At 38.1% G+C, this 26,051-nt stretch overlaps 1 protein-coding gene across 1 annotated transcript in view; it reads right to left on the bottom strand.

Annotated features, from left to right (window-relative positions):
• Positions 1-17,090: 17,090 nt before the first annotated feature.
• SGCD (sarcoglycan delta) overlaps positions 17,091-26,051 on the bottom strand; it is a 426,046-nt gene continuing 417,085 nt past the window's right edge. Inside the window, exon 8 of the mRNA XM_043913387.1 lies at positions 17,091-25,606. Within this exon, the coding sequence (XP_043769322.1) occupies positions 25,433-25,606 (174 nt within the window). The 3' untranslated portion in view covers positions 17,091-25,432. The remainder of the gene's footprint in view (positions 25,607-26,051) is intronic.

Below are 26,051 nucleotides of genomic sequence, written 5' to 3'. Positions count from 1 at the left end.
ATCATTTTAACTGCTGTGTGATTTTATTGTATAAAAATACTGCAGTTTGTGTACTCATTGATTTATTGACAGATAGTTAGATTTTTCTCCTCTTCTATTTCCCTACTAAGCATGGCAAACACATGCTTAATAATTGTCTTCCTGCATGTCTTTTTTGGTGGGTACCATTTTCTCCTGGGTGCGTACCTAGCAGTGGATTTGCTATGTTAAATGGCAGACACATTTACAGCCTTCTGATCTTCACTGCGAGCTTGCTTCCCAAGGTGATTATATCACATTACTTCCTACTGCCTTTGTGTGAGAACTCATCCTTGTTCACCGCTGTTATTGTCAGATTTCCTGCTTTCAGCCAATCTAAGTATGCGATGCTCTGTATTTGCAGACTGCATTTGCATTTCCTGTTCCTGGTGTGGTGGACATCTTGTCCTGTATGTTCTGGTCCTTAGAAGGCTCTTCTTCACTGCATTTCCTTTGCTTGCCCCCTGTTTACTTTCTGTTGGGTTGTCTTTTACCTTTTATGAGTTGTTCACATATTCTTGATGCCAGTTGAGTTAAATGCTTTTTAAATATCTCTTTTCAGTCTGTGACTTGTACTTTTACCTTATCGAATTATTTGTTGTATAGAAGTTTTAGTTTTTAAACAAATCAAATTTGCAGGATTTTTTTTTTTTTTTTTTTTTGCTGTTGTTTCCATCATCTAAGAAGTCCTTTCTGTCCTGTTGAAAGAAAACTATATTCTGATAGGTTCTGCTAAAAGTTTTAAGGTTTGCTGCTCCCATTTAGATTTTCATCCACTTAAAATATATTTCAGGAAATGTTCTGTGGTATAAATACATTTTGATTCTATTTTTCCATACGGGAAAAATTTCCCCAGTATCATTTATGGAATACACCACCTCTTCCACCAGTTTGCAATACCACTTCTGTCATTGTCCAATTGTTCAGTTATGTTTGCATTTGCTTCTGGGTTCTCCAGTCTGTTCCTCTGGTCTGTTTGCCTATCTCTGGTTCAACATAGCATGATTTAATCATTATAGTTTCGTAGTAACTTTCTCTTATAGGGAGAGTTCTTCTGACTTATTATTCTTCAAAATTGTTGTAGATATTCTTGGCCTATTAGTCTTCTGTAGATTTTACAATCACCTTATCAAGTTGCATGAGAAACTAGGATTTTTACCAAAATTGCATTGAAAATTAATATTAGTTTGGGGAAAATAGACTTTTTAATGACAGTGAATCTACCCATGTACTAATAAGGAATATCTTTCCATTTATTAAAAATTCTTATATTCTATAATAACAGTTGGTTATTTTCTTCAGATAGAATTAATATAGTTTTGGTGAGATTTATACTTAAGTACTTCATAGATGTTGTTACTAGGCTAAATGGGGTAGTTCATCCTATTATATTTTCTAATTGTCTTTTGCTAATATATTGAACATTCTTCATTTTTATTTTGGAATCATGTATTCAGAAAATGTGCTGATCTCTCTTATTGACTTTATCACAAAGTTATGTTTAAATTAGTTTTCTGAATCTATCAGATAACCAAATGGTCTCTTTCTTTCTCTCCTCTGTCTTTTCCAGATAGCATGGTAAGTTACATTAATTCTTTTTAAATGTTAAAACATTTTTTGCATAACCGGAATTAACTCCATCTCATCCTGATATTTGCCTTTTCATTTAATTGCTAGAATCAACTTGCATTTTTAAATTGTGGTATACTTAATATAATGTAAAATTCATTTAAACCATTTTAAAATGTACAAGTTACTGGGGAAAACACCAAACTATTTTCCCCAGTGGCTGCACCATTTTACATTTCCTTTGAGCTATGTATGAGGGTACCAGCATCTTTACAACTTCACTCACACCTCTTGTTTTCTATTTCTTTGAGCATAGTTATTCTAATGGGTGTGATGTAATATTTCATGGTGGTTTTACTTTGCATATTCTTAATGACCATGATGTTGAGCATCTTCTTATGTGCTTATTGGTAATTTTATTATTTCCTTGGAGAAATGTCTATTCAAGTGTTTGCTCATTTTTAAATAAGGCTGCTGGTCTGTTGTTTTTGAGCTGTAGGTATTCTTTATATATTCTGGATACTAGGCCCTTACCAGTTATGCAGTTATTTTTTTTCCTGTTCTTTGGATTGTCTTAACACTTTCTTGATAGTGACTTCTAAATATATGTTTTTAACTTTAATGAAGCTTAATTTATCTTCTTTTTTTTCTTTCTGTTCTTGCTTATGCTTTTGGTGGCATAGAATTGGAAACATTTTGTTAAGAATTTTTTTCATGTATCATCATGAAAGAGATTGGTCTGTAACTATTTTTCTTGTAAAGTCCTTGTTACACTTTGGAAATAGGTTGTTCTGGCCCTACACACAAAAAAAATGAAGGTACCTTCCTATCATTAACATTTTCTAGACACTTTTGCAAAATATTGCAGTTAGTTATTGCTTTGATGTTTAGAAGAATTCACTGGTGAAAAACTCTGGGCCTTGAGAATTCTTAGGAAGTTTCAAATAATGAATTCAATCTCTTTAAGATATTTAGTTACTCAGAATTTTATTCCATTTTGTCGACTTTGGTAAATTGCATTTTTGAGGAATATTCCATTTCATCCAGATAGTCAAATTTATTGATATAAAGTCATTCATAATATCCTCTTGTGAACTTTCTCATGCCTGGAGACTCTGTAATAATAACCTGTTTTTCTACATTGTTAATTTGTGTTTTCTTTCTTTTTTCCTTAATGAATTTTGTAAGGAGTTATCAATTTGTTAATCTTTTCAGAGAAAAACCTTTTCTGATTTTTTTTCTGTGTATGTTTGTATCTACTTTTTGGATTTCTGTTTCTATATTTCTTTCTAAGTTTGATTTGCTTTTCTTATTCTAACTTTTTAAGGTAGATTTCTTATTTTCTATTGCATACCCTTAAGATCATACATTTCCGTATAAACACTATTTTACCTATAGCCAACCACCCTCAAACTTTTTTAAATCATAATTTTATTGAGAGATAAATCACAAAGCACAAGATTCACACTTTTGCAGTGTACAGTTTTGTAGCTTTTAGTACATTCACAGAGTTGTGCAATCATCACCACCATCTAGTTCCATAATAACTTAATTACCTCAAAGAGAAACCCCATAAGCATCAGCAATCTCCTTCTTTCTCCATTTCACTGATCTCTATCAACCATGGACTAACTTCTGCTTTTATAGATTTGCCTATTTTGGACATTTCGTGTAAATGGAATCATGTGATTTTTGGCCTTTTGTGTCTTGCTTCTTTCATTTATCATGTTTTCGTCATTCATCTATGTTGTAACTTGTATCAGTAATTCATTCTATTTTATTGTCAAATGATATTCCATTATAGAATATGTACTATATATTTTAAGAAACTACCAAAGTATCAATCAATTTCCCCACATCATTAACAAATACTTGGTATTGTCTATTTACGAAAGCCATTCTATTAGGTGTGAAAAGGTATCTCATTGTGGGTTTTGGTGTACATTTCTGTAATGACTAATCAAATTGAACATCTTTTCTAGTGCTTACTGTTCATTTTTATACCCTGTTTGGAGAAATGTTTATTTGAATCCTTTAGCCATTTTATAATTGAATCAGCTATTCTTTGATCCTTTTTTTTAACTTTCTTACCTTTTAAAATCCTCCTATGGTAACTTTTGCAGAAGGAAATGGCAACCCACTCCAGTACTCTTGCCTGGAAAATCCCATGGACGGAGGAGCCTGGTAGGCTACAATCCATGGGGTCGCAAAGAGTCGGACATGACTGAGCGACTTCACATTCACACATTCACATGGTAACTTTTATTATTCTATGAGTTCATCACTTGGTAGTTTTTCTAGAGGTCTTCTAGAGGGTTTCCCATCATCCTATATGTGTGTGTATATACATTCAATACAGTGTGTGCAAATTAATTTTTTTCCTGCTCTATATCTAATGATTTAACTGAATATAGCATTTTATCTTGATAATCACGTCCCATGAGTTCAAGTTTCCCTTGAAGTTTTAATGATACAAGCTGGTGGTATTTATTGTTATCTCCTTGTGGGTAATAACACTTTTCCCTTTCTCAGATAACCTTTAAGATTTTCTCTTTGTACATTATTTTGGCACCTTTATTTAAATATGTCTATTTATAAATTTATTTTTATTTATCTTGTGCAGTACTCTGTATGTTAAAATTGATAACTCTTGCTTATCTTTTTTCCTGAAAATCTTTAGTATATCTTTTTAAATATTCCTTCTCCAACATATCTTCTATTTTTCTGACATTTCAGTTAGACATATACCGGTACCTCTGTACCTAATCTCCATTTCTCTTAATACTTTAAAAATTATTCCTTTTCATGCTGCACTCTATTTAATACTAATGTTCAATTTACTAATTCCCTTTTTGACAGAGTTTATCTTTTCCATTAACTGTTTATTTCAAACAGTGATTACTTTTTATTTCCAAAAGTTCTACCTGATACTTTCATAGAAGTCTTTTCTTTTTCTGCTTCATATCTGTTTTCCCATTTTAAAGATGTTTTTGTTTGGAAGATTAACTACTTAAAAATCTTTTCCAGATGATTCTATAATATTAATTCATCTGGATTGAATTTTTCAAGTTGTCGCCTTATTGCTTGCCCATTTAGTATTGTGTGCATGTGCTGAGTTTCTTCAGTAGTGTCCTGACTCTGCAACCCCATGGACGGGAGCCCACCAGTCTCCTTTGTCCAAGGGATTCTCCAAACGAGAATACTGGAGTGGGTTGCCATTTCCTACTCCAGGGCATTTTCCTGACCCAAGGATTGAACCCACGTCTCTTATGTCTCCTGCATTGGAAGGTGGGTTTTTCACCACTAGTGCTACCTGGGTAGCCAGTTTCACTTATATATTTTGGATTCCCCACCACTTCTCTTAGTTTCAGATTTATGTTTTGATGGCTTTCTTTGACTGAAAATTTCATTTTTAAAATCTAAGTTGTCTAGAGCCTCCAAAAGTCCTGAATATCGAACTAAGTTTTACATTACTTTCCAAGTCTTCTCCCCCAGAGCAACATCAGGGAAATTTTGGATACTTCCAGGTGCTTGTAATGAGGCTTTATCTATTATCTTTACTCTGTAGGCAGGAAGTTCCTCATTACCTGTTGTGCAGGCAGAATCAGTTGTAAGCATTTTCCCGTCCTCTTGCATCCTACCTTCCTTAATTTTAAGCAGTGAGGGTATTGTCCACAGACAACCTCTGTTCCTGGGCATTAAGAACTCAAAAGCTTTAGTCTCACAGATTTTGAATTCTTATCAGTTTCTGCTTTATATATGTTTATCTTCTTTTTAGAGGCCATCTTACCACTTGTTAAGTATTTAGAACAGAGTGTGGGCGTTAAAATGTAAGCTCATTACATCATCTTGACTGGATGTGGAAGCATAGGAATCTTTGCTCAAGTGGGGGATTCTGGTCCCCGGATTCCAGCCTCCAGTCTCTGGTATGGCATAACATGTTTTTGGAAAGTTTGGTCCCGCCCTGGCATGGTGTGGTGAGAATTGTCTGCTACTACTGACCTCTGTCTCCTCCTTAGTAACCTCGCAGGTTCTCTGTACTCACGCTTCTTGTTAGCCTCAAAGGCACCCCCTGTACCCTTTGTTTATCTGTTTTTTATTACAAACCTTGAAGGTCAATTAAGGAAGCCATCCTTAGTGGCTAAAAAAAAAAGCATTCTTTCTTGGAGGGAAGGATACTATTCAGACTGTTCCAGTGGATAAAAAGGTAAAAGACAGCAATTATATTCCATATGTCTCACTCACAGAAGAACTGAAGAAGAGCAAAGTATCTTAACATTCAGTCTTTTTAAGTAATGAAATTAATTGCCTGCTTCACTTTTCTAAGAACTTGGTCAATGAATGGGTGGGCTGATCATGTCCCATTCAGAATTGGTCACAGTTGAGAAATAGTATACCGAGCACCATGTGAAATTACCCGATGGGAGGGCTAGTGTAGATCATTCAATGGACACCTTCATTTTACAGGCTCAAGGCTTATCACAGTCACAAATAACTAACTACTGGTCAGAAAGGAAACGAGGTTGATTTGCCACATTTTGAAGGAACAGTGGCACTTGGGCCTGGAACCCCTTTTATGTGATTAGTGCTCAGTAAATAGACATGCACTGAAGAGACTCTAGATCGTCCTCTGCTGGGCATATACACTGGATAGTCACTAAGTCCCCATTTGTGTCTTATTTTATAAAGTTATTGTGACAATTAAGGGGGATAATTTAAAAGGATTATTTGGCAATTCATAGGAAGACCCTGTTTGGCAGAGGCAGGAAAAGCATAAGAGAAAGGTCACTGCCTTTTTGCCAACTGTGCTCATTGTATAAACAAAGAAAGATTGATGGATATCCAAAGCAAAACAACACCTAAAGGAAGAATCAAAGAAAAGGAGAAAGTAGGAGTCAAGGATGGTGGTATACACTTACCATCCTGGTAAAAGAGTTGGTTGTGGGTTCCTTTTTGTTTCTCTGTGGAAATGTTTTTATAACTATCAGAATCTCGATAGATCTGTCAGAGGAATGAAATCAGTAATGCAAATTTTGAAACGTATGTCAGAGATCTTTCTGAGATACTGTGAAATCACTAAATGTTCATCAAAATGGAAAATAAAGATGGAATTAGGAGCCCTCTGGTTTAATTTATCCATTATTGATTGGTGAAGTTCATGTTTCCTGGAGTCATGTGGAAGTCATAGGGCAGGCTGGATGCCTGAGCCGCATGGGGTTCTAGAAGGAAATTGGACAGGTAATTGGTGATGTGTAGCCATCATCATGGTCTTAGAGTATGGACTCAGAACTGGATGGAGTCAGAATGGAGAAATAGTCACTGGAAAGCTGACTGATTTGACCACCAGAAGGTCAGTGGTGACCTTTTTAGAGATCAGTATAATTAGACCTGCTGCTGCTAAGTCGCTTCAGTCATGTCCAACTCTGTGCGAACCCACAGACGGTAGCCCACCAGGCTCCCCCATCCCTGGGATTCTCCAGGCAAGAATACTGGAGTGGGTTGCCATTTCCTGAATGAAAGTGAAAAGTGAAATGAAACTGAAAAGTGAAATGAAACTGAAAAGTGAAAGTGAAGTCACTCAGTCATGTCTGACTCCTAGTGACCCCATGGACTGCATCCTACAAGGCTCCTCCATCCATGGGATTTTCCAGGCAAGAGTACTGTAGTGGGTTGCCATTGCCTTCTGTGATAATTAGATCTAAAGACAAAAATTGTTGTTGTTCAGTCTCTAAGTCATGTCTGACTCTTAGTGACCCCATGGACTGCAGCACATCAGGCTTCCCTGTCCTTCACCATCTCCCAGAGTTTGCTCAAACTCATGTCCATTGAGTCAGTAATACCATCCAACCATCTCATCCTCTTTCATCCCCTTCTCCTCCTGCCTTCAATCTTTCCCAACATCATAGTCTTTTCCAATGAGTCGGCTCTCTGCATCAGGTGATCGAAGTACTAGAGCTTTACCTTCAGCATCAGTCCTTCCAGTGAATATTCAGGATTGGTTTCATTTAGAATTGACTGGTTTGATATCCTTGCTGTCCAAGGGACTCTCAAAAGTTTTCCAGCACTACGGTTCAAAAACATCAATTCTTCCACACTCAGCCTTCTTTATACTCCAACTCTCACATCCCTACATGACTACTGGAAAAACATGTTAATATGCTGTCTAGTTTTGTCATAGCTTTTCTTCCAAGAAGGAAGTGTCTTTTAATTTCATGGCTGCAGCTTGCGTACTCATGGACCAGTGTATTCTCTTGGCAAAACTCTGTTAGCCTTTGCCCTGCTTCATTTTGTACTAAAGGTCAAACTTGCCTGTTACTGCAGGTATCTATTGACTTCCTACTTTTGCATTCCAATCCCCTATGATGAAAAGGACATCTTTTTTTGGTGTTAGTTTTAGAAGGTCTTGTGTTCAACTTCAGCTTCTTTGGCATTAGTGGTTGGGGCATAGACTTGGATTACTGTGATGCTGAATGGTTTGCCTTGGAAACGAACCAAGATCATTCTGTCATTTTTGAGATTGTACCCAAGTACTGCATTTCAGACTCATTTGTTGACTATGAGGGCTACTCCATTTCTTCTAAGGGATTCTTGCCCACAGTCGTAGGTATAATGCTCATGTGAAATAAATTCATTCCCATCCATTTTAGTTCACTGATTCCTAAAATGTCAATATTCATTCTTGCCATCTCCTGCTTGACCACATCCAATTTACCTTGATTCATGGACCTAACATTCCAGGATCCTATGCAATATTGTTCTTTATAGCATCAGACTACTTTCACACAGACACATCCACAACTGAGCGTTGTTTCTGCTTTGGCTCAACCTCTTAATTCTTTCAGGAGCTATTTCTCTGCTCTTCCTCAGTAGCATATTGGACACCTACTAACCTGGGGGACTTATCTTCTGGTGTCATATCTTTTTTGCCTTTTCATATTGTTCTTGGGGTTCTCGAGGCAACAGTACTGAAGTGGTTTGCATTGCCTTCTCCAGTAGACCTAGTTTTATCAGGACGCCCCACCATAATCCATCTGTCTTGGGTGGTCCTACATTGGCTTGGCTCATAGCTTCATTGAGTTACACAAGGCTGTTATCCATGTCATCATTTTGGTTATCTGTGTGTGATTGTCATTTTCATTCTAAAGGCTGTTAAATTGTAGTCCTTGCTTCTGTTTTCCCTCTGATGGTTGAGGGTAAGGCTTGTGCAAGCTTCCTGATGGGAGGGACTGGGCAATCTGGGTCTTGCTATGGTGGGCAGAGTCATGCTCAGCAAATCTTTAATCAAAATTTCTGCTGATGAATGGGGCTGTGCTCCTTCCCTCTTAGTTATTTGGCCTGAGGCAATCCTAGAGTCTACAGGCTCTGTGATAGGGCTAAAGGCAACCTCCCCAAGGATTTTGCCAACATATGCCTCCCAGGACTGCTGCTGCCAGTATGCCTGTCCCTGAAGCAGGCCACTGCCGACCCACATCTCTGTAGGAGACCCTCAAACTCTCAGAGGCAGGTCTGACCCTGTCTTTTTTGGGGCCACTGCTCCTTTTCCCGGGGTTCTGTTGTGCATAAGATTTTGCTTGTGCCCTTCAGGCATGCCTGTTTCTTTCTAGTCCTGTGAAAGTTCTGTAATCATATCCTGGAGAATATTTGTAAGTGTGAAAGTTGAAGTAGTTAGTATGGACTGTTTTCAAGAATTTGGGTGGTAAATTTTCTTGAGATGAGCAGGGTTGAGAGAATACATTTGGATTGTATGTATTACAGGAGAGATTTGACTATGTTGGCATGCAAAATATAGCAAGACAGGGAGAAAAGGAAGAGGCTCAAGAGAAGAAATATACTTTTTTTCAAGGAAAAGAGTGAATATACACACGATGTTAAGGAAAACTACAGAAGAACTGAGTGGGGATGGATAAAGTTTTCAGGAGCCCATATAATTGGGGTTAGAATTACTGGCGTTCTTTATGGGAAACCTGGTCTTAGACACTGGTCTAGCTCAGACACAGGACTAGTTACAGCAAAACCAATGCCCTTCCTTGGTGTTTATACCCACCATCAGATGTTAAACTCTTCTCTTGCTGAGAAGCATAATTTTATTGGCAAATACTCCCTTGACTATTCAGGGAAAGATTAAGGAATAAAAACTAGTTGGGTCAGATTATAGAATCTGGCAGATAATTCACTTTTAAAAGGTAGAGAAGAACCCCTGTGGTAACTGTCTATAATACTGGAAGTGTTAGTCATTCAGTTGTGTCCAACTCTTTGTGATCCCATGGACGGTAGCCTGCCAGACTCCTCTGCCCATGGAATTCTCCAGGCAAGAATACTGGAGTGGGATCTTGCCTGGGTCTCATTCATTGCAGGCATATTCTTTACCATCTGAGCCACCAGGGAAGTCCCATAGTACTGGAGAAGGGATTAATTATTGGGATCTGAGGACCTTGGTGGATTACTTATGATGAAGTCTTTTATAAAGAGGAGAAGTCTGATGTTGAAAGAGGAATCATGCATTGCAGTGTCATGGGAACTAAGGGGAAATATGTTCTGAAGCCTAGAAATCATGGGAAGGATGGATTAAAGATGTATTAAGGCTATGTGAAACCACTTGAAATTACCGGCTATAAGATCTACCTTGACAAAACAATCCTAGGATATGGAGGCAGGAGGAGGTTGAGGGGGAGTTTGAGGGATGAGAGTAAATGAGAAGAGCAGTGGTCAGATGATCAGAAAGAGTTTCCAAGACTGGAGTGCATCAATTATCACTCTCACAATTTAAGGTAGCTATAAAGTTCAAGTTGTGGTAAAAGTTTTCCTTGGGTTCCCCCTTTAAGTCTCTTGAAAGGGGAAAGGGTTGGATCCTTCCTTACCTGGTCCTTACTTGAAGTCCAGTAGGGGAGCCAAGTTCCTACAACCTTGGTGCCCAAATAGAGCTTAGATGTGTGGTCTGTTCTTTGATATCAAATCTGTAGTCAAGCTTTGTAACCATCACAGGGCCCAGAAGAACATTTTCAAAGATCTTATAAAAAAATGAGAAAATGTGAAATGGAAAGGGAGACCACCTTAAATCCCTAGGTGTTCTCTGTGTTCAGAGGTCTTTTCAAATTTGACCCATTGGTTGAGTTGAATAAATAGACTGAAAATTTTAAGTTAATAATTTTTTGGCAAAATTCGAAAGAGATTTCTGTTCATTCACTTTACAAAATCAGCAGTTATAAAGTCAGCATGCATAAAAAAAGTTTAGGAAAACAAATATTCAACCATATTCATACCACCTTAATGTAACTTAAAATTATCAGTGGTTCCTTTTCATCCTTAACAATACATATATATTCTTATATATATATGTATATATTTTTGTATATATGTATATATTTTTATATATGTATATATATTTATATATGTGTATATATATACGTTCATATAGCTGTAATTAGTTTTCATGTAATTTTAGGTCTTTTGACTTATTTTCTTTTGTCCTATGGTTTCTAAAATTATTTTAACATTTATACGATTCCATGAATTGAATATACCATGATTTATTTACCGAATTGTTGGGGAAAAGGCAAATTCCAAATTTTTAACAAAAATAAACAACACTGCAATAAACAATTTTGGCCTGTGTGTTTTCCTTCATGTAGATTGTTGGTAGTGTCAAAGTATGTGTTATTAAAACTGTTTTACAGATAAAGAGCAGATACTAGTCTTTTTTTAAAAGTTTATTATACAAACAAAAACACAGGAATGATAAAACTATACCTGCAGTACCACTATCTAAATATAATCACCTTCAGTTTCTTGGAAGTCTTGAGTCAGGTGTATACGTCATTTTACACACACAACATTGCATCTTGCTTTACTGTTAACTCCTCATAACCCTTTTAAAGATATTCCATCAATTGAACCAAACCATGGTCTGTTAGTCTTCCCTTTCAACTAGTTAGGTAGTGCTGCTATTTTTTTCCCATCTTTAAATCCTATTGCAGTGTTTATTTATCACTGTCACTAACAACTTTTTCCTATTTACATATTGTTGCTTGGAGGAAGATGGGATTACTGGGCCAAAGTGTATGAAGATTTTTATGACTCATTAAAAATATTGGTGAATTACTTTTTGAAAATTTATGCCAATGTCCACTGTAACAATGTTGAGATACGTATGTCTCACATTTCGTTTTTGATAGAAAATGTAGGCAAGTTCTTTTTTCTTTTATTCTCTGTTACATCTTCCAATGTTTTAGAAGGAAAAAAGTGTATATTTTTGTTTGTGTGGATTATCTGTTCAGTTCAGTTGCTCAGTTGTGTCCGACTCTTTGTGACCCCATGGACTGCAGCATGCCAGGCTTCCCTGTCCATCACCAACTCCCAGAGCTTACTCAAGCTCATGTCCATTGAGTCAGTGATGCCATCCAACCATCTCATCCTCTGTTGTCTCCTTCTCTTCCCCTCTTCAGTCTTTTCCAGCATCAGGGTCTTTTCCAAGGAGTCAGTTTTTACTCATCAGGTGGCCAAAGTATTGGAGCTTCAGCTTCAGTATCCATCCTTCCAATGAATATTAAGGACTGATTTCCTTTAGGATTGACTGGTTTGATTTCCTTGCTGTCCAAGGGACTCTCAAGAGTCTTCTCCAACACCATAGTTCAAAAGCATCAATTCTTCAGTGCTCAGCTTTCTTTATAATCCAACTCTCACACCCATACATGACTGCCGGGAAAACCATAGTTTTGACTAGATGAACCTTTGTTGGCAAAGTGATGTCTCTGCTTTTTAATATGCTGTCTAGGTTAGTCATAGCTTTTCTTCCATGACCAACCTGTGTGGATTACTTGTTTATTACTGGATCATTTACTTAGTGATGTCTTGGTTCTTTATTAACTTGCATGGGTTCCTAAAAACACAGAATTTTTAACCATTTCTCTTCTTTAATGCTATTATTTTACTATCTTAAAAAGAGTTCTCTGTGTGCTCAGACATATCTGACTCTTTGTGGCCCCATGGATTGTAGCCTGCCAGGCTGCTCTGTCAATGAGATTCTCTAGGCAAGAATATTAGAATGGGTTGCCATGTCCTACTCCACGGGATCTTCCCTTCACAAGGATCGAACCCACATCTCTTATGTCTCCTGTATTGACAGGTGGGTTCTTTACCACTAGTGGCACCTGGGAAGCCCCATTGTTTTTTACTGTTTTAAAAAGAGTTCTCTGTGAGGCGTGGTGTGGGGAAAGCAAGAAATTAGAGAATTGTGTATTTGAATATGTTAGTCTTCTTGGCAATTTCTGTTGTCATTCTTCCTCACATCATAGGTTGGTTGCTTGTCAGTTTCCTATTATTTTTATCTTTTCCATATTACGTGGTAGTTGGCCTTTTTAGATCTCTGTTTATCCTGCTAGACTCTTGAGATAGTCAAGAGAAAGGAGTGTGTGTTACTCATTTAGAAGAGAATAAAGACTCAGTCGATACTAGATGAATAAAGATATTTAACTCTGACCCTCTGGAGGTATTTTAAGGGGGGAATCTGAGACTTCCCCTCCCTACCCTCACCAAAACAATTGCTGATCAGTTTCCCCAGTAACAATCAAATACTTAGAACTTTTTCTGTTGGTTTGTAATGGCCTTCCAGCTACCTGTTCCCCTGGCACCTCATTAGTATTTCATATCTGCAGCTATTTGTTTCATTGTCAAGGATGCTCACTTGTATGTTGAGTGCAGAAGTCACCATCTTGTTCTTGCTCTCTGTTTTGGAGTGCTTAAGAATAAAAAGTAGATTGAAGTGATACATTGATATAAGACAAATTCACAAATTCACTTGAGTCTGTGTCTGAGTTTTCTGGTCTGTTCACCCATTTCTGTTTATGTACCTGCCACTTGGTTGGGCTTAGGTGGTGAAATGCTGAGGAGGCTCTGCCTTTGTTCTTGAGCTCTTGTTCTAGTGGTGTGAGTAGAAGAATTGACAGGTTGCTTCCGTACAAGGGAAGCCTTGATAGAGGTTTGTTCAGACTTCCCTGAGGATACAAAGGACTGCTCACTCCACCGAGAAGCAAGTCAGAGAAACCTTCTGAGAGGGAAGATGTCTGAGCCAGGTCTTAGAAGGTGAGCTGGGGTAAGCCAGGATGAAGAAAGGAGAGGGTATTTTTTTGGTAGGGAAATAATGCCAAGTGCAATTGATCTTTCTTTTTTGTTTTTGGAATATGGCTATCTTCATCACTGCTATTTTGTGCTTTTAAATAGCCTGTTAGGTTTGCATCATTTTAGTGGCTTTTTGTATGCAACATTCCTTGACTTTTTAAAAAAATTATTTTGCCTGATAAAATTTAGAATTATTTTTACTTTCAAGAAAATTTCTGTTGGGATTTTGATTGGAATTTTGTTAAACGTGTAAAATAACTTGAAGGAGATAAAAATCTTCATCAATTTTAGTCTGTTCAGCTAAGAGTTGGTCTCTTAATTTTATATTTATCTCTCCAGAATTTTTACATTTTTAAGCATAGGTTACAGCAAATCTATGGTAGTTTTTCTTTATGAATAAATTTATGAATGTTTATGCATATACATTATATGTAAAATATATGAGCTAATATCAGAAAAAGTATGTCTTGAATATAATTTCCTAAGCAAAACTATTTTATTTTTATTTAAGAAACGAGCACTAACTTTAACTTTTTAAATTTGAGCTGATTTTTAAAATTGTACATGATTGGGGTCTTCTATTTTTCTTAGAATAACATGTCGCTTATAGCATTGGAACTTTTACATATCGCTTAAGCCTGCCTTCATGTTTTTCAATACTTAGCAGTTTTGTCTTAGGTTTTTGTTTTCTACTTATTAAGATGTAAAATTTAGAATTATTAATAGGGCTTCACTGGTGGAATTTAGAATTATTTATGCCATCTTATGTATATTATTTATATTTGTTCTTTTGTTGATTATTCTGAAATCTTAAGTTGAATGTTTTGTTTATTCATTTCCCTATGATAAGTTTAAATGCTTTTTATCATGCCAGAAGACTGCTTTGGCCAACAGCATACTTTGTAGGGTTTTTCATTCTTTAAATAGGCTAATCACTAATTAGTTAGGAAAATATATTTCAATCTGAAATTCCTAGGGTTTTATGTTAAATATACCATCCATTTCTACTTTCAGAAAATATAGACTGAAGAGTTTTTTTTTTAATGTTTTCATTTACAGATTATTTTATATGATCATAGGACTGTCAAAGGGAAGTGTTTTGATGACATGCATAGGGGAGTGTATGTGTTTTGTGTGTATAATGGTTTTCCAATTTGTAAGTTATAAAGAGCAATTATATTTGTCAATTATTTTCCTTATTCTTTTTTTTTTTAAATTTTCCTTTTTCTTATACTTCAAAGTTGTGGATTTTGGGTTTTTGTTACTTGCCTGTTCAGCATAATGTTTTAATTATATATATAGTCAGCAAGACAGGAACTTTATTATTATATATCATCATAATTAAGCTCTCCTACTATAAAATATTTTCTTTTTATTTAAGTTTTTTAAGTTAATTTTGCCCACCAAGTTTTTAAGTGCAGTTCTTGACTTAGTCTTTTAATAGATTAAACTAGATGATTTTATGTTACAGTTGCTACCTTGATTTAGTATCTGCTGTCCTCAACTTTGCCATTCCAAAATGCTTGCTTTCAATTAAAATATACCATAATTTGGAAGATTGTATTCTCACATTGTATCTGCCCATTTTACATTCTAAGTTTTTCCTTGACATATCTCACAAGGATTCTATTATTATGTTTAATTACTTGTGCCAGGGAGTCTCAAAGTAGATCTCATTTCTCCATTGATGGGTCAGGAGGGTCTTCAGTGGGGGCTGTAAACTGATCCAAACACCAAATATTTGGTGTTATTGAGGATAATTAAAATTAGCATACACAGACTAAAATTAGCCTGTCATTGAACTTAACTGGAGAAGCAAATTCATACATTCTATTCACAGGGTTTTTCCCCTGAAATTTATGTATTTCTATGCACTGACTCCCATTCCCTGGCTCTGTACCTGGACTCTTTTCCTTGGGTAAAGTAGGGTTTGATGGCTAACTGAACTACAGAGTTTTCACATCTTTTTCAAAGGAGTCAAGTTGGAGGAAATGTAAAAGTTGCTGTTTTATACCTCTTTGCCACTTTAAAAGAGTTCCTTCTGTGAAGGAAAAGGAATAGAACTCTTTTTAGCTACTCAGTATTTCATCTGTTTTGTAATTTTGTATTAACAATCATGTCAATTAGTTTAAGTCACCAGTAACAGCCTTTCTCTCTCCCTAGTGTTTCCTTCTCATTTTAGCCATGCTTCAACATGTTTTTCACCAATGCATCTTGAATGGTGACTTCTCTGACTTCATTCTCTTTGATTTAGATTTCTTTGGTAAGTTTTCCCCAAAAAAGAAACCATGTACTAAAATTACTGCACCCCACTTGTGAGTAAAATTTTCCCTATAGCATTTTACCTTTTGAGGATTCTGTAATGTTGCTTCAGCATCATTTGTAGTCAGCAGCTTAATTTGATGGGAGGTAACCTATGATGAAAGTACAATGGGGAATGCATATGGGTTCTGTCATGTACTGGATATGTAAAATAAAATTTGTCTTAGATTTTCTAGATGAGAAAATGACATCTCTACCTTAACATGTAATTGTGAGAATCTATTCATATGTCATTACTCCTTTATAAACTTTAAAAATAAATAAAAGCATTCTAGGGTCTCAGGCTGATAGGTAAATAGGTAAATCACAGTACAACATAGGATTATAAAATAAATTAGAACAAATTAATGGGGGACTTAAGAATGATAAGGACTACAGAGAAAAGATGACATGGGGATGGGATCCTGAAGGATGATATCCTGTGATAGGGTGGTGCGACTTGGAAGGGCATTCTAGGTGGATGGAATAGTATGTTAAAAAATGTGGTACTCTGGAAGGCCAGGAGAGTGAGATGCTGAAATGGAGGATTGACTGTGGTGTGTAATGCCATGATATCCTTCTGTCATACATTGTCCCCATTTGGGGAGCACGGTTAGGGTATTCTGTGGAAAAGGATAAAAACTGGACCAGGGATGGGCAACTGGCTTACAGGTGGCTGATCCATAGGCTGACCAGGAATGCTAAGGTATCCTGATTAAAAATGCGGAGCAAGCAGACTGGCTTCTTCACTGATTTAGAGACAGGAGTGGTAAACTACAGCAGAAGGAGCCTGTCCAGGTCTTTAGGAAAATGGTAGAAGATGGCTGTTCCCTTACCTTCTCCAAGTCCTGGGGACTCGCCAGTTCTAGGCAGGTGTTACCTTATAATAAGCTCTCTTTCATAAAGCAGCCTGTGTGAATCTCTTCCTAAAAACAAAAATGACTTAATAACGTGTTAGGCCACTGATCAAAGAGAAGGAGAAGAGAAGTTAACCTTAAAATTTATTTCTGTGGCAGAGTCAATAGAAGTAACTGTTTTATCAACTGTGAAAGTGGAATTCCCTAAAGAAGTGGACAAGGGTGCTTTCCTTCTTACCAATCATTATTTTTATTAATATACTTTACAAGACTGCAGTTGAAATAATATTAAATACAAATTTTTTATACAGAAAGTGTAATAAAGTTAAAATAGTTCCTTGTAATTCATAGCATTATTGCAATGCTTACAAAATTTTTGCATAGAGTGTGCAAGGATTGATGTTATTCAAAACAAAACTAAAAAGCTCTTCTTACATCACACCCAAATCCAGAGAAAAACAAAAAACCAAGTTTTAAAATAAAATAATCCAAAGGCTGAACTCAATTGCTTTAGGGAAATGGGGTTCCTTTTTCAAAATCTCCAAGCAAATAGGACTTTTATGACCTTATCTTTACTGTGAAAGCACCAGAATCTGGCTTCTCCGGGAGTGTGTTTAGCCAGCACAAAGATGGATGGTTCCCTGCCTTTCCTTTCTCAAACCTGATTTCCTGAAGAAGTGTGCTTCTGCTTCCTTGTGGCCTCAAAAAGAGAGAAGCTTGACTGGGCAGGTGGCTAACAGATTGCAAACTCTATCACTGCCTCACCAAACACTACCTATAAATCAGGTTAGTTTTGTGTCCACCCCAAATTCAGGTTTGCAGACTCTTGCTTCTACTTTGCCAAGATCTCCTGTCTCTGCTAGGGAACCTGAGTGCTGGCTCTGGTGATGTTAGTTCCATGAGACCCTTTAAAGATACCCCTTCCTAATTTGCTGTTTGGATGCATACATCAGTAAAAGAAAATCCCTGAATGACTTACCCTAAAGCAGGATATTTGACATTTTTAGTTCATCCCTTTACTAAGGTTTGAGAGGTGGCAGAGCCACGGGAGCATGCCAGGACCCTGGTTAGCACTGGGATTGACTGTGTCAGGAGCAATGAGAGGCTCTGTCTGCAGTCCTCCAGGGTCAGACGTGTGATGTGGAGAACACACAGAAAAAGCAGGACAGACCCACCCTCTGCCACCGCGCCACTACGAAGCTCTGGGTGGGGGCAGACTAACGGGAGCTGCACAAGGGCATACTAGTTTAGCCTGTTCCGATTGTCCCTGGCTGAGTTAATTCTTCAAAACGATTTTAAGTCTTTGAACTCTTAGAGATCAAACCCTGATCCCTTGGCTTAGAAGATGAAAGTGCCCCAAAGCCACGAAGCTATAAGGACCTTCAGATGCACTCATCTGCTCCCTCAGTCACTGGGATGCCACCAGCCTCTTTGCTGAAACTAGGACACGGGTGTCAACCGTACAGGTTCAAGGTTAAAGGGTGCTGCTGTTGCAACAAGAATTGGCAGGTGGGTCCCCTTTCCAACGCAGCTCAATTGGTAATGATGGCCTGAGTGCTTTGGTAAGAAAAATTCTGCACGTGGGGTAGGTGGGGTTATGGACCATTCGTGATGACTGACCAGGTACAGGGTGTGAGATTCAAACCATTATCCCAGCCAGAGGGGCCAGCTTGGTCCTGAATGCCTGGTGCTAACTGAATTCTTGCCAGTCTTATTTTCTTGTAGGGAAATACAGACAGTTGAGTTCCTTTCTATTTGATTCTCTCCTGGAGTCTTGCCACTACTAAATGTAGGGAAGAATGATAGCCACCTAAAATAAGACATTTGTCTTTTGAAGTGAAATACAGGGGAAGAAGAATTGTATGAGCAGAAATGCTTATCTGTGTAGCCTCAACTATAGATCATTGAGGATTAAAGTTTAACTCTTAAATGTAAGGCTGACAACCCAGGCATCTTTCAATTTATAAGGAGAAGGAGCTTGATTTAACAAGAATCATAAAGCAAACTATTTGGTTTTTTTTTTTTTTTTTTTTGGTACCAGATTCTGTTACTCAGACCTTCTATATTTTTACCATAGGTATCTGTCTTTTGGTGCTGGATACTGTCACTCATGAGACAAGATAGAAAGAAAGGAGATACAATTTTATAGTCTCATCCACACAAGAAGGACTAGTTAAAAAACTGGTAGGAGACATTTCTTAACAGCTTGACAAATAGCTTGACCTGCTGGTGACTTCACAGCATAGTGGTCTGGAGTTAGACCCGCATTCCAGCTCTGCCTTTTTCTAACTAGTGACTTTGAGCAAGTTTCCCAGCCTTTCTAAGCCTCAGTTTCCACATCTGTAGATTGGAACTATAATGGAACCAAACTCAAAGGATTGTTTTGAGGATGAAATAAGTGGATGAATATAAAACACTCAGCACAGTGGCTAGCACATAGTGCTCAATGAATACTAGTTCATAAAAATTATCATTATAATTGGAGAAATAGAACTCAGCTCTTGCCATGTTTTAGAATAGGCTGTGGGTCCAAGGAGACCTCTCTGACCTTATGCAAGATTCATGGGTGTGATTTGAGAAGAAGGTTCACAACTTGCTCAGATCCTCAAAGAAGCTATGACATCCCCCCAAATTGCTAATCGTGAATTATATAAATATGGTGACTAAAGAAGCATCAGTGTCTTCCTGGTCATCAAATATCTTTTGTCCTTAGACAGTACTTTGCTATACTGCTCCTTTGTAACCTTATGGATCAACTTGGGATGTAGGAATTCTGAGTTCTCTCTGATTTCACCAGAATAATGCACATATAGAATTAGGCTGTGAAGACAATAAAGAAATGGGATTACCAGATGAGTCTAGGAGTGCAGAATAGATTTTAGGTAAGACAGGTCTTCTCTCTTGCCTGAAAGAGGGCAGCTTGTTTTATTGTCCGACCTTAGGTCATGTTCAGTGATGGAGCAAAATCCCTTCACTGTCTAGTGAGGGTGTCTATGTTCCTAACAGGGTGTTTTGGAATACTATTCTGGTTTCCCATTGTGGCAGCTGGATTTGAACTCTAAAAATACTTCCTGTTGATAGCGTTTTCCTCTGTTCAGTTGAAAACCTCATGGAGGTGGAACTGATATTACCACTGTTGGGCAGAAGTTAAGAAGTCAGCATTGCTGTTGGTATGTTTGAGACTATTTACTGATGGATTTGGTTAACATCCTTAATACTGTTCTAATATCACACCTCTTGTTGCATCCTTTGAACTGCTCTTTTTTTTTTTCAGGGGAAGATGCTAATATCCTAATCTGTCAGTACCTAAAGAAAGGAAGATGTGGGGTTGGATAAAACCAAAGAAAATAGCCCATAGATCATGGGTCACCCCCAAGGGGATGTTTTATTTTATTCTTGTGCTCTAACAATACTCAAAACGAGGACCTCCCACAAATAATTCCTTTCCCTTTGCCATTCAGACCTGTCTTGAGAAATTTCAAGGACTCCATTATGAAGAAAGCTTTTAAGAACCATAGAAATCACATTGCTTTTGAAAGTGCTAATGTGTGCGGTGTGCTGTGCTGGCTGAAGCAGCGGGCTTCAGAGCGCTTTATCTCTTATCAGTGGTTTAGCTTTGTGAATGAGAAATTCAGAGGCAACTGTGTAATTTGAAATTCTGATTACCACAAAGAAAGAGATGCATCTGACACCCCAGTGCAGTAGCTTTGACTATTTTAATGGAAATATGTTGGGACTAGGGGGAGCTTTCCACTGAGGAAAAGGTGATGAAAGACCAAAAGAGAGACATTTTATCTTTGAGATAAAAGGCCTGTTTTCTAAGGTTGTTTCTTTTATTATGACTTTTCCCCTCTACCTGCTACTGGGGCACCATGCAAATGTTTCATTCCAGGAACTGCTTTGTTATTCTTTTTGTGCCTAAGATTTCTCAGAGCAAGAGAAAGAGAGAGAAGGGGTCTTGTTTACAACCTACTTAAATGGGATTTTCACCTTTCAGAGAGCCTTAAAAAAATAAGGATCTAATGCTTAAATGGACCTGTTTACTTCCTTGGTTCAAACATCAGGCTACCTTTTGCCTAAAATAAATCAAGATATTCTCATGTAGCTGCTCCTGTGAAGGCCAGTTTAATCCTCTTTTAGTTGAATCCAGATAAAATGCTGAAGGACTCCTTTAGCTAATGTCGATTAGGATCTAGTAAATGGTGGGTAAAAAAAATAAACACCTTTCCTTCCCTAACAGGAATACTAGTACTTACAAAGAATCATTCATAACTGATGTTATTTTAACAATATTGAATGTGAAGTCCTGGATTAGCAATAGGGGTGCTCACTGAAGGGACAAATCTCTGGAAGGAACCTGCCTTACCACGCAGAGGCAGAGATGTTGGAATTCAAAGTAGGTCTTTCCTGTACTCCTATTACACCAAAGAACAAAGACCTAGCTCCTTGAAAACAACATCAAGGCAGTCTTTCCCACTGAACTCCAACTCCCCAGTAACAGCTTCAAGAAATAATTCTGTATTTTTTCTTCTTACATATTTTAAGATATTCCTTTGAATATTTCAAAGTATTTATTGGTCCTGCCAACTCTTCAGGTCTGATGTAGTCATAAGAGAGCAAGTCTGCCGTGGGTGTGAATAATTGAGGTGATGGATGCCAAAAAGATGTGTTAAGTCAAAAATATTCTTCAGAGGACCATGGAATGGACATCTTTCTGGAATATGAGAAGGTGAGAGAGAAACCTCTAGGCAGAGACTGCAGAAATAGTCTCTTCAGGAAAGAGATTCTAGATATAAATCAAAGGACCCCCTGCTTCACTTCATGTCACACGATGATGCTGACCCGAGGAACCCCTATATATCAAGGGTCCTAGGAAAACCTTTTGGATGATCACAGCTCTCCTCTTTCACTCAACCCTTCCCTAAGTCCATCTTCCCTCTTCCCAAGAATCCTGTGAGCCTGTGTTTCTCAGAAAAGTGGATATCTTTCACGTGCAATGTAAGGTGGAACATCTTTTCTATAACCACATATTTATATTTCCAAGCATGCCTGGAAATGTATTGCTATCACCTGCTTTCTCTCCTGCTGTGTCCAACACAGATGAGACTACACATGACCTCTATGCCAAGCATCAGCAAACTTTTACTGAAAAACCAATTAGTAACTGTGTTTTGTGGGCCACGAGGTTTCTGGCACAGACACCCAACCCTGCTGGCCCAGTATGCAATCAGCTATCCATAACATGTAAGTGGATGGATGTGGCTGTGTTAAAATAAAACTTTATTTACAAAAACAAGTGATGAGTCCCATTTGGCTTAGGGACCAGAGTTTGTTGACCCCTGTGCTAGAGTCAAGACTCAAGCAATCTTTGGTCTGTGGTGCTGGGCATACAATGAAAATCAACCAAGGGAAACTGACCTAAATGAAGTTAAAAGCCAGTTCAAGTTTATAGGTTCTGTCTCTTGGGTAACAGAAAGATAAAGCTTCGTATCAAGTTTCCACCTAGACTGATGACACCAAAAGGGCTTTTGAAAACCTCCTTCATACTAGTCATCTCTTAAGACTCAACTTTAACAACTTATTAGCAGATATCCAATAGAACTAGGTGCTAAACATTTGGAGATGAAACTTTCCTAAAAAATATTAAAATACTAGAACTTCTAGAATATTGAAAATTCATTTAAGCTCTTCATTATGCCACCCACCGCTTAATATTCTGAGAGATGTGATTGTCTAGAAGATACTGTATATAAAGATTAGAAAGAATCTCATTGTTATAAATTAAAATTATCAGATTTTAATGTAAAAGAGATTTTTTTTTTTCCAGAATTCAGGTAAAATGTTTTGTCATGACCAGGGACATGGAGGAAGTTAGGGGGGAAAATGTACATTGAGGACTTAATATGCATTTACCGAATTCTAAAGTCTGAACTGAAATACATAATTTAATCCATGCCAAACTTCCTGCTCATTACCTATATTGTAGTCACTTAGCACAAATGAAAATCAGAATTTTATATCGTGTCTATCCCCATAGGTGCTTGATTTCTATTCTTGGTTGCTATTATTGTTTTTATTCTATTTGTGATCTGAGTACCTTTAGAATGAAATTTTGCAAATGGGATCATACCACTCCTTTTTATTGGCATAAAATTCCCAAGGTGCTCCTCTCAGACTTTCAGTTAACAATTAGAAAAAATTAGATGAAAGAGCTCAGTGAACCTTCCGTTTCTTTGTCATCCTTAGAACAGGTACTTGAGATGACAAAATGCAAAGATGGTTTGTCTGTTGAAAAAAAAAACCAACAAAACACAAAACCCCTTTGTCTTCAGTTATGTAGCCACAAAGGGCCTCATAACTACTGCTGATCTGAAAGATATGGGGTAGATGCTCCGAGTTGCCAAGGAGGGCCTTTCTTGGCTTGGAATAACCCTGGATATGGTGCATGCAGATTCTGGCAGTGTGATCCTACATGATATAAATAGTACTGAGCCAGAGCAACTGGATTTTTTTTTTTTTTTTTACCATTTTCTTTTTTAGACCCTAATGCTGCAAAATAAGCAATCACATGGTCTCACAGTTGAGCAACCCAGTTCTTCTGTATGGATATTGAGGAGGAGTGACTGGAGGGAGCCAGGGGTTTGGGAGCCAGCAGAGCCACTGGTCAAGCTAGAACCATCCCTCTTCCCCCCACTGCTAAGTGACCAAGCAACACACAGTTTGTTTTTACCTCCCATGTGTGCAATCTCAGCCCCCCGATGCTGGAGTGTCATCTCAAAAATACCAAACCTCTTATTCATTTTCTATGGCAAATGTCACCTCTGCTTGTGAAGTAAGAAAAAGTAGAACCCTGTTGAGGAAAAAACAAATGCCATTCAGGCCTACAAATAAGACTTCATTTAGGACTGTGGGGCCACTGCTTGCCAAGTGGCATCCAGGGCGATAGGAGTCAGTCGGTTATGTCTCCCTTCCGGGCTCTTCGGAGTCCACATCTTTCAGTCATTTGGTTGTCTACCAGCTTTTAAGATGCCCGGTCATTATTTTACCCTTTCCCTCCAATCACCCAAAATAAACTACAGGTAACAACAAGATAAACAAGATGTGCTTCTCCTTGCTGAGTGCATTGACGTAAGGCACAGGCACATTTCCCCCTCTTTGAACAGAGACGGTGTAATCTCCTGTCCCAGCACAAGAGCTGGCCAGGGTGACCCTGGAGTGTGATGATGAAAGTGGGGTGATGGGAGGTAGCTGATGGCGGGAATTAGGGAGCTGCTGCCACATGCAGGGGAGCAGGGACCACTGGGCCCCAGGGGACACAGCGATTCTAAGGAAGACACTTGACTCTTGTCTGGAGTAATGTTCAGTGAACATTCCTGGGGCACATGGTACTTCATGGCTGTGATTCTTGGGTCACTATTCTTAGAGAAAACGACAGTCAATTTAGGAAAATGAATATCCCAATACTGAAAAACTAGGTAAGAAGACTGGAGGCAGAGAGTTTGTGCATGCCTTTAAAAATAAAAGGCATGCCTCTAAATGACCTACCAGTCCCCAGAAACATATGTAAAAATAATTCTGTTCCCTATGCCACTCTTTGACTTCCGCCTCCAAACAGCTTCTCATGGGGGTAGGGGGTTCCATTCTTAAGGATTTGGATTGACCTGATCATTTTGGGTACGACTCCACTGCATAAAATTCAAAAGTGAGGATGTAACAGACTTTGAGCCATTTTTTGCCTTTAAACAGAGACATATCGGCCATTTATTCTTAGTCTGTCAGGCCACTGAGTAGCTTCCAGCCGACTGGGGAGCAGCTGTTGTCCTATTTTGTGCTGATTTACAGCTCCTGTTCTGACTGTGGGATAATATGTGAGTTTGAAGGAAGGAGGCTAGCAGGAGTTGGGAGAGTCATTCAAACTTTGCTAAAATCCATCCTCCAAATTCCTACAACCATGAAAGCCTGGATGCATTTGGATGCCAAAGTAGCACAGCCAGTCTGAGTTCCTCTGTCTGACTTCTAGAGGGACTTGACTTGAAGAGGGAGAAGATGGCTGGCTGTGTGGAAGCTCATAAAGGGAACTAAGGGTCTGCTTTTACTACAAGGGTCTTAGCCCCTGAGGGCGACTTGCAAATTCCCGCCATCACTGCCTTGTGATGACACTAAAGGCAAAGACAGGCTGTTACTCAAACATGTAGGCAGATATTCAGTAAGTGTCAATACACTGTGTGATTCAGCAGGGTCTGGAGAATATTAGGTCCAAATTAGTGTTTTGATATTATCATGTATGTGACAGGGTTGGGATAGCAATGACAGTGGATATCACAGGGTCACCCATGGTTCCTTTTGTACTGAAACCTCATTTTATACAGAGGATATATATATTTATTTATATATATTTATATATATTTATATCCACCCACACACGCAAACACACTCACGCATACACGCACGCACGCACATACACACAAGGTCTTTGATAGGCTTTCCGTGTTCTAGTAAAAATAGCTGGCAGCCAGGGTCTAAAGCCAAAAAAGGCCTGGATGCTGCCGACAGTGTCCACTACAGATGGTCTCTCACAGGCAGACACTTGTGTTTATCTGACAGGTGGAACCGGCTCCTGCCTGGGACAGGAATAACCTCCCGTTGGCGCAGACGCAGATCTCGAACACCCTCTGCCTCGCTCCTGCGGGCGTATAGGATCCATGAGGCAGTCTAGGTAGCTTGATTTTCGCAGCATCTAACTTAATCTAAAGAGAGGAAACAGGAAGGAAGAGTCACTTATCCTCTGGACATTCCAAAACAGTGGATAAGAATGTTCAGTTGAAATCAAAGGAACACCAACCATGTGCTCAGCATTGTTGACACTGGGAATTCAGGGATGAATAAGACAGGTCGAGTCTCTTCCCTCCCAGAAGCTTGTATTCTAGTCAGTCTGTGTTGCACTGGCAATGTCTTGCATATATTAGCATTTTGTAATAGCATACCATGTGGAATGTGAACGGATTCCTAGAGTGATGTAAATTTGGAAATGGTAGGGTAACAATTTTCTTTACTATTCTTTACTATTTTCTTTTCTTTGCTATGCTCAGCCTCTCTCTACATTTAGGTATGGAGTGGGGCTTCAAGAACATGCAGCACTTCCGGTCTTAAATGTCAGGATTACAACTGATCCCTCCAGCGTCCAGATTCTGA

Source organism: Cervus elaphus, chromosome 9, assembly GCF_910594005.1.
Source record: "Cervus elaphus chromosome 9, mCerEla1.1, whole genome shotgun sequence".
Taxonomy (NCBI): domain Eukaryota; kingdom Metazoa; phylum Chordata; class Mammalia; order Artiodactyla; family Cervidae; genus Cervus; species Cervus elaphus.
The sequence above is the reverse complement of the archived record's forward strand: the minus strand, read 5'-3'. Positions and strand labels throughout refer to the sequence as shown.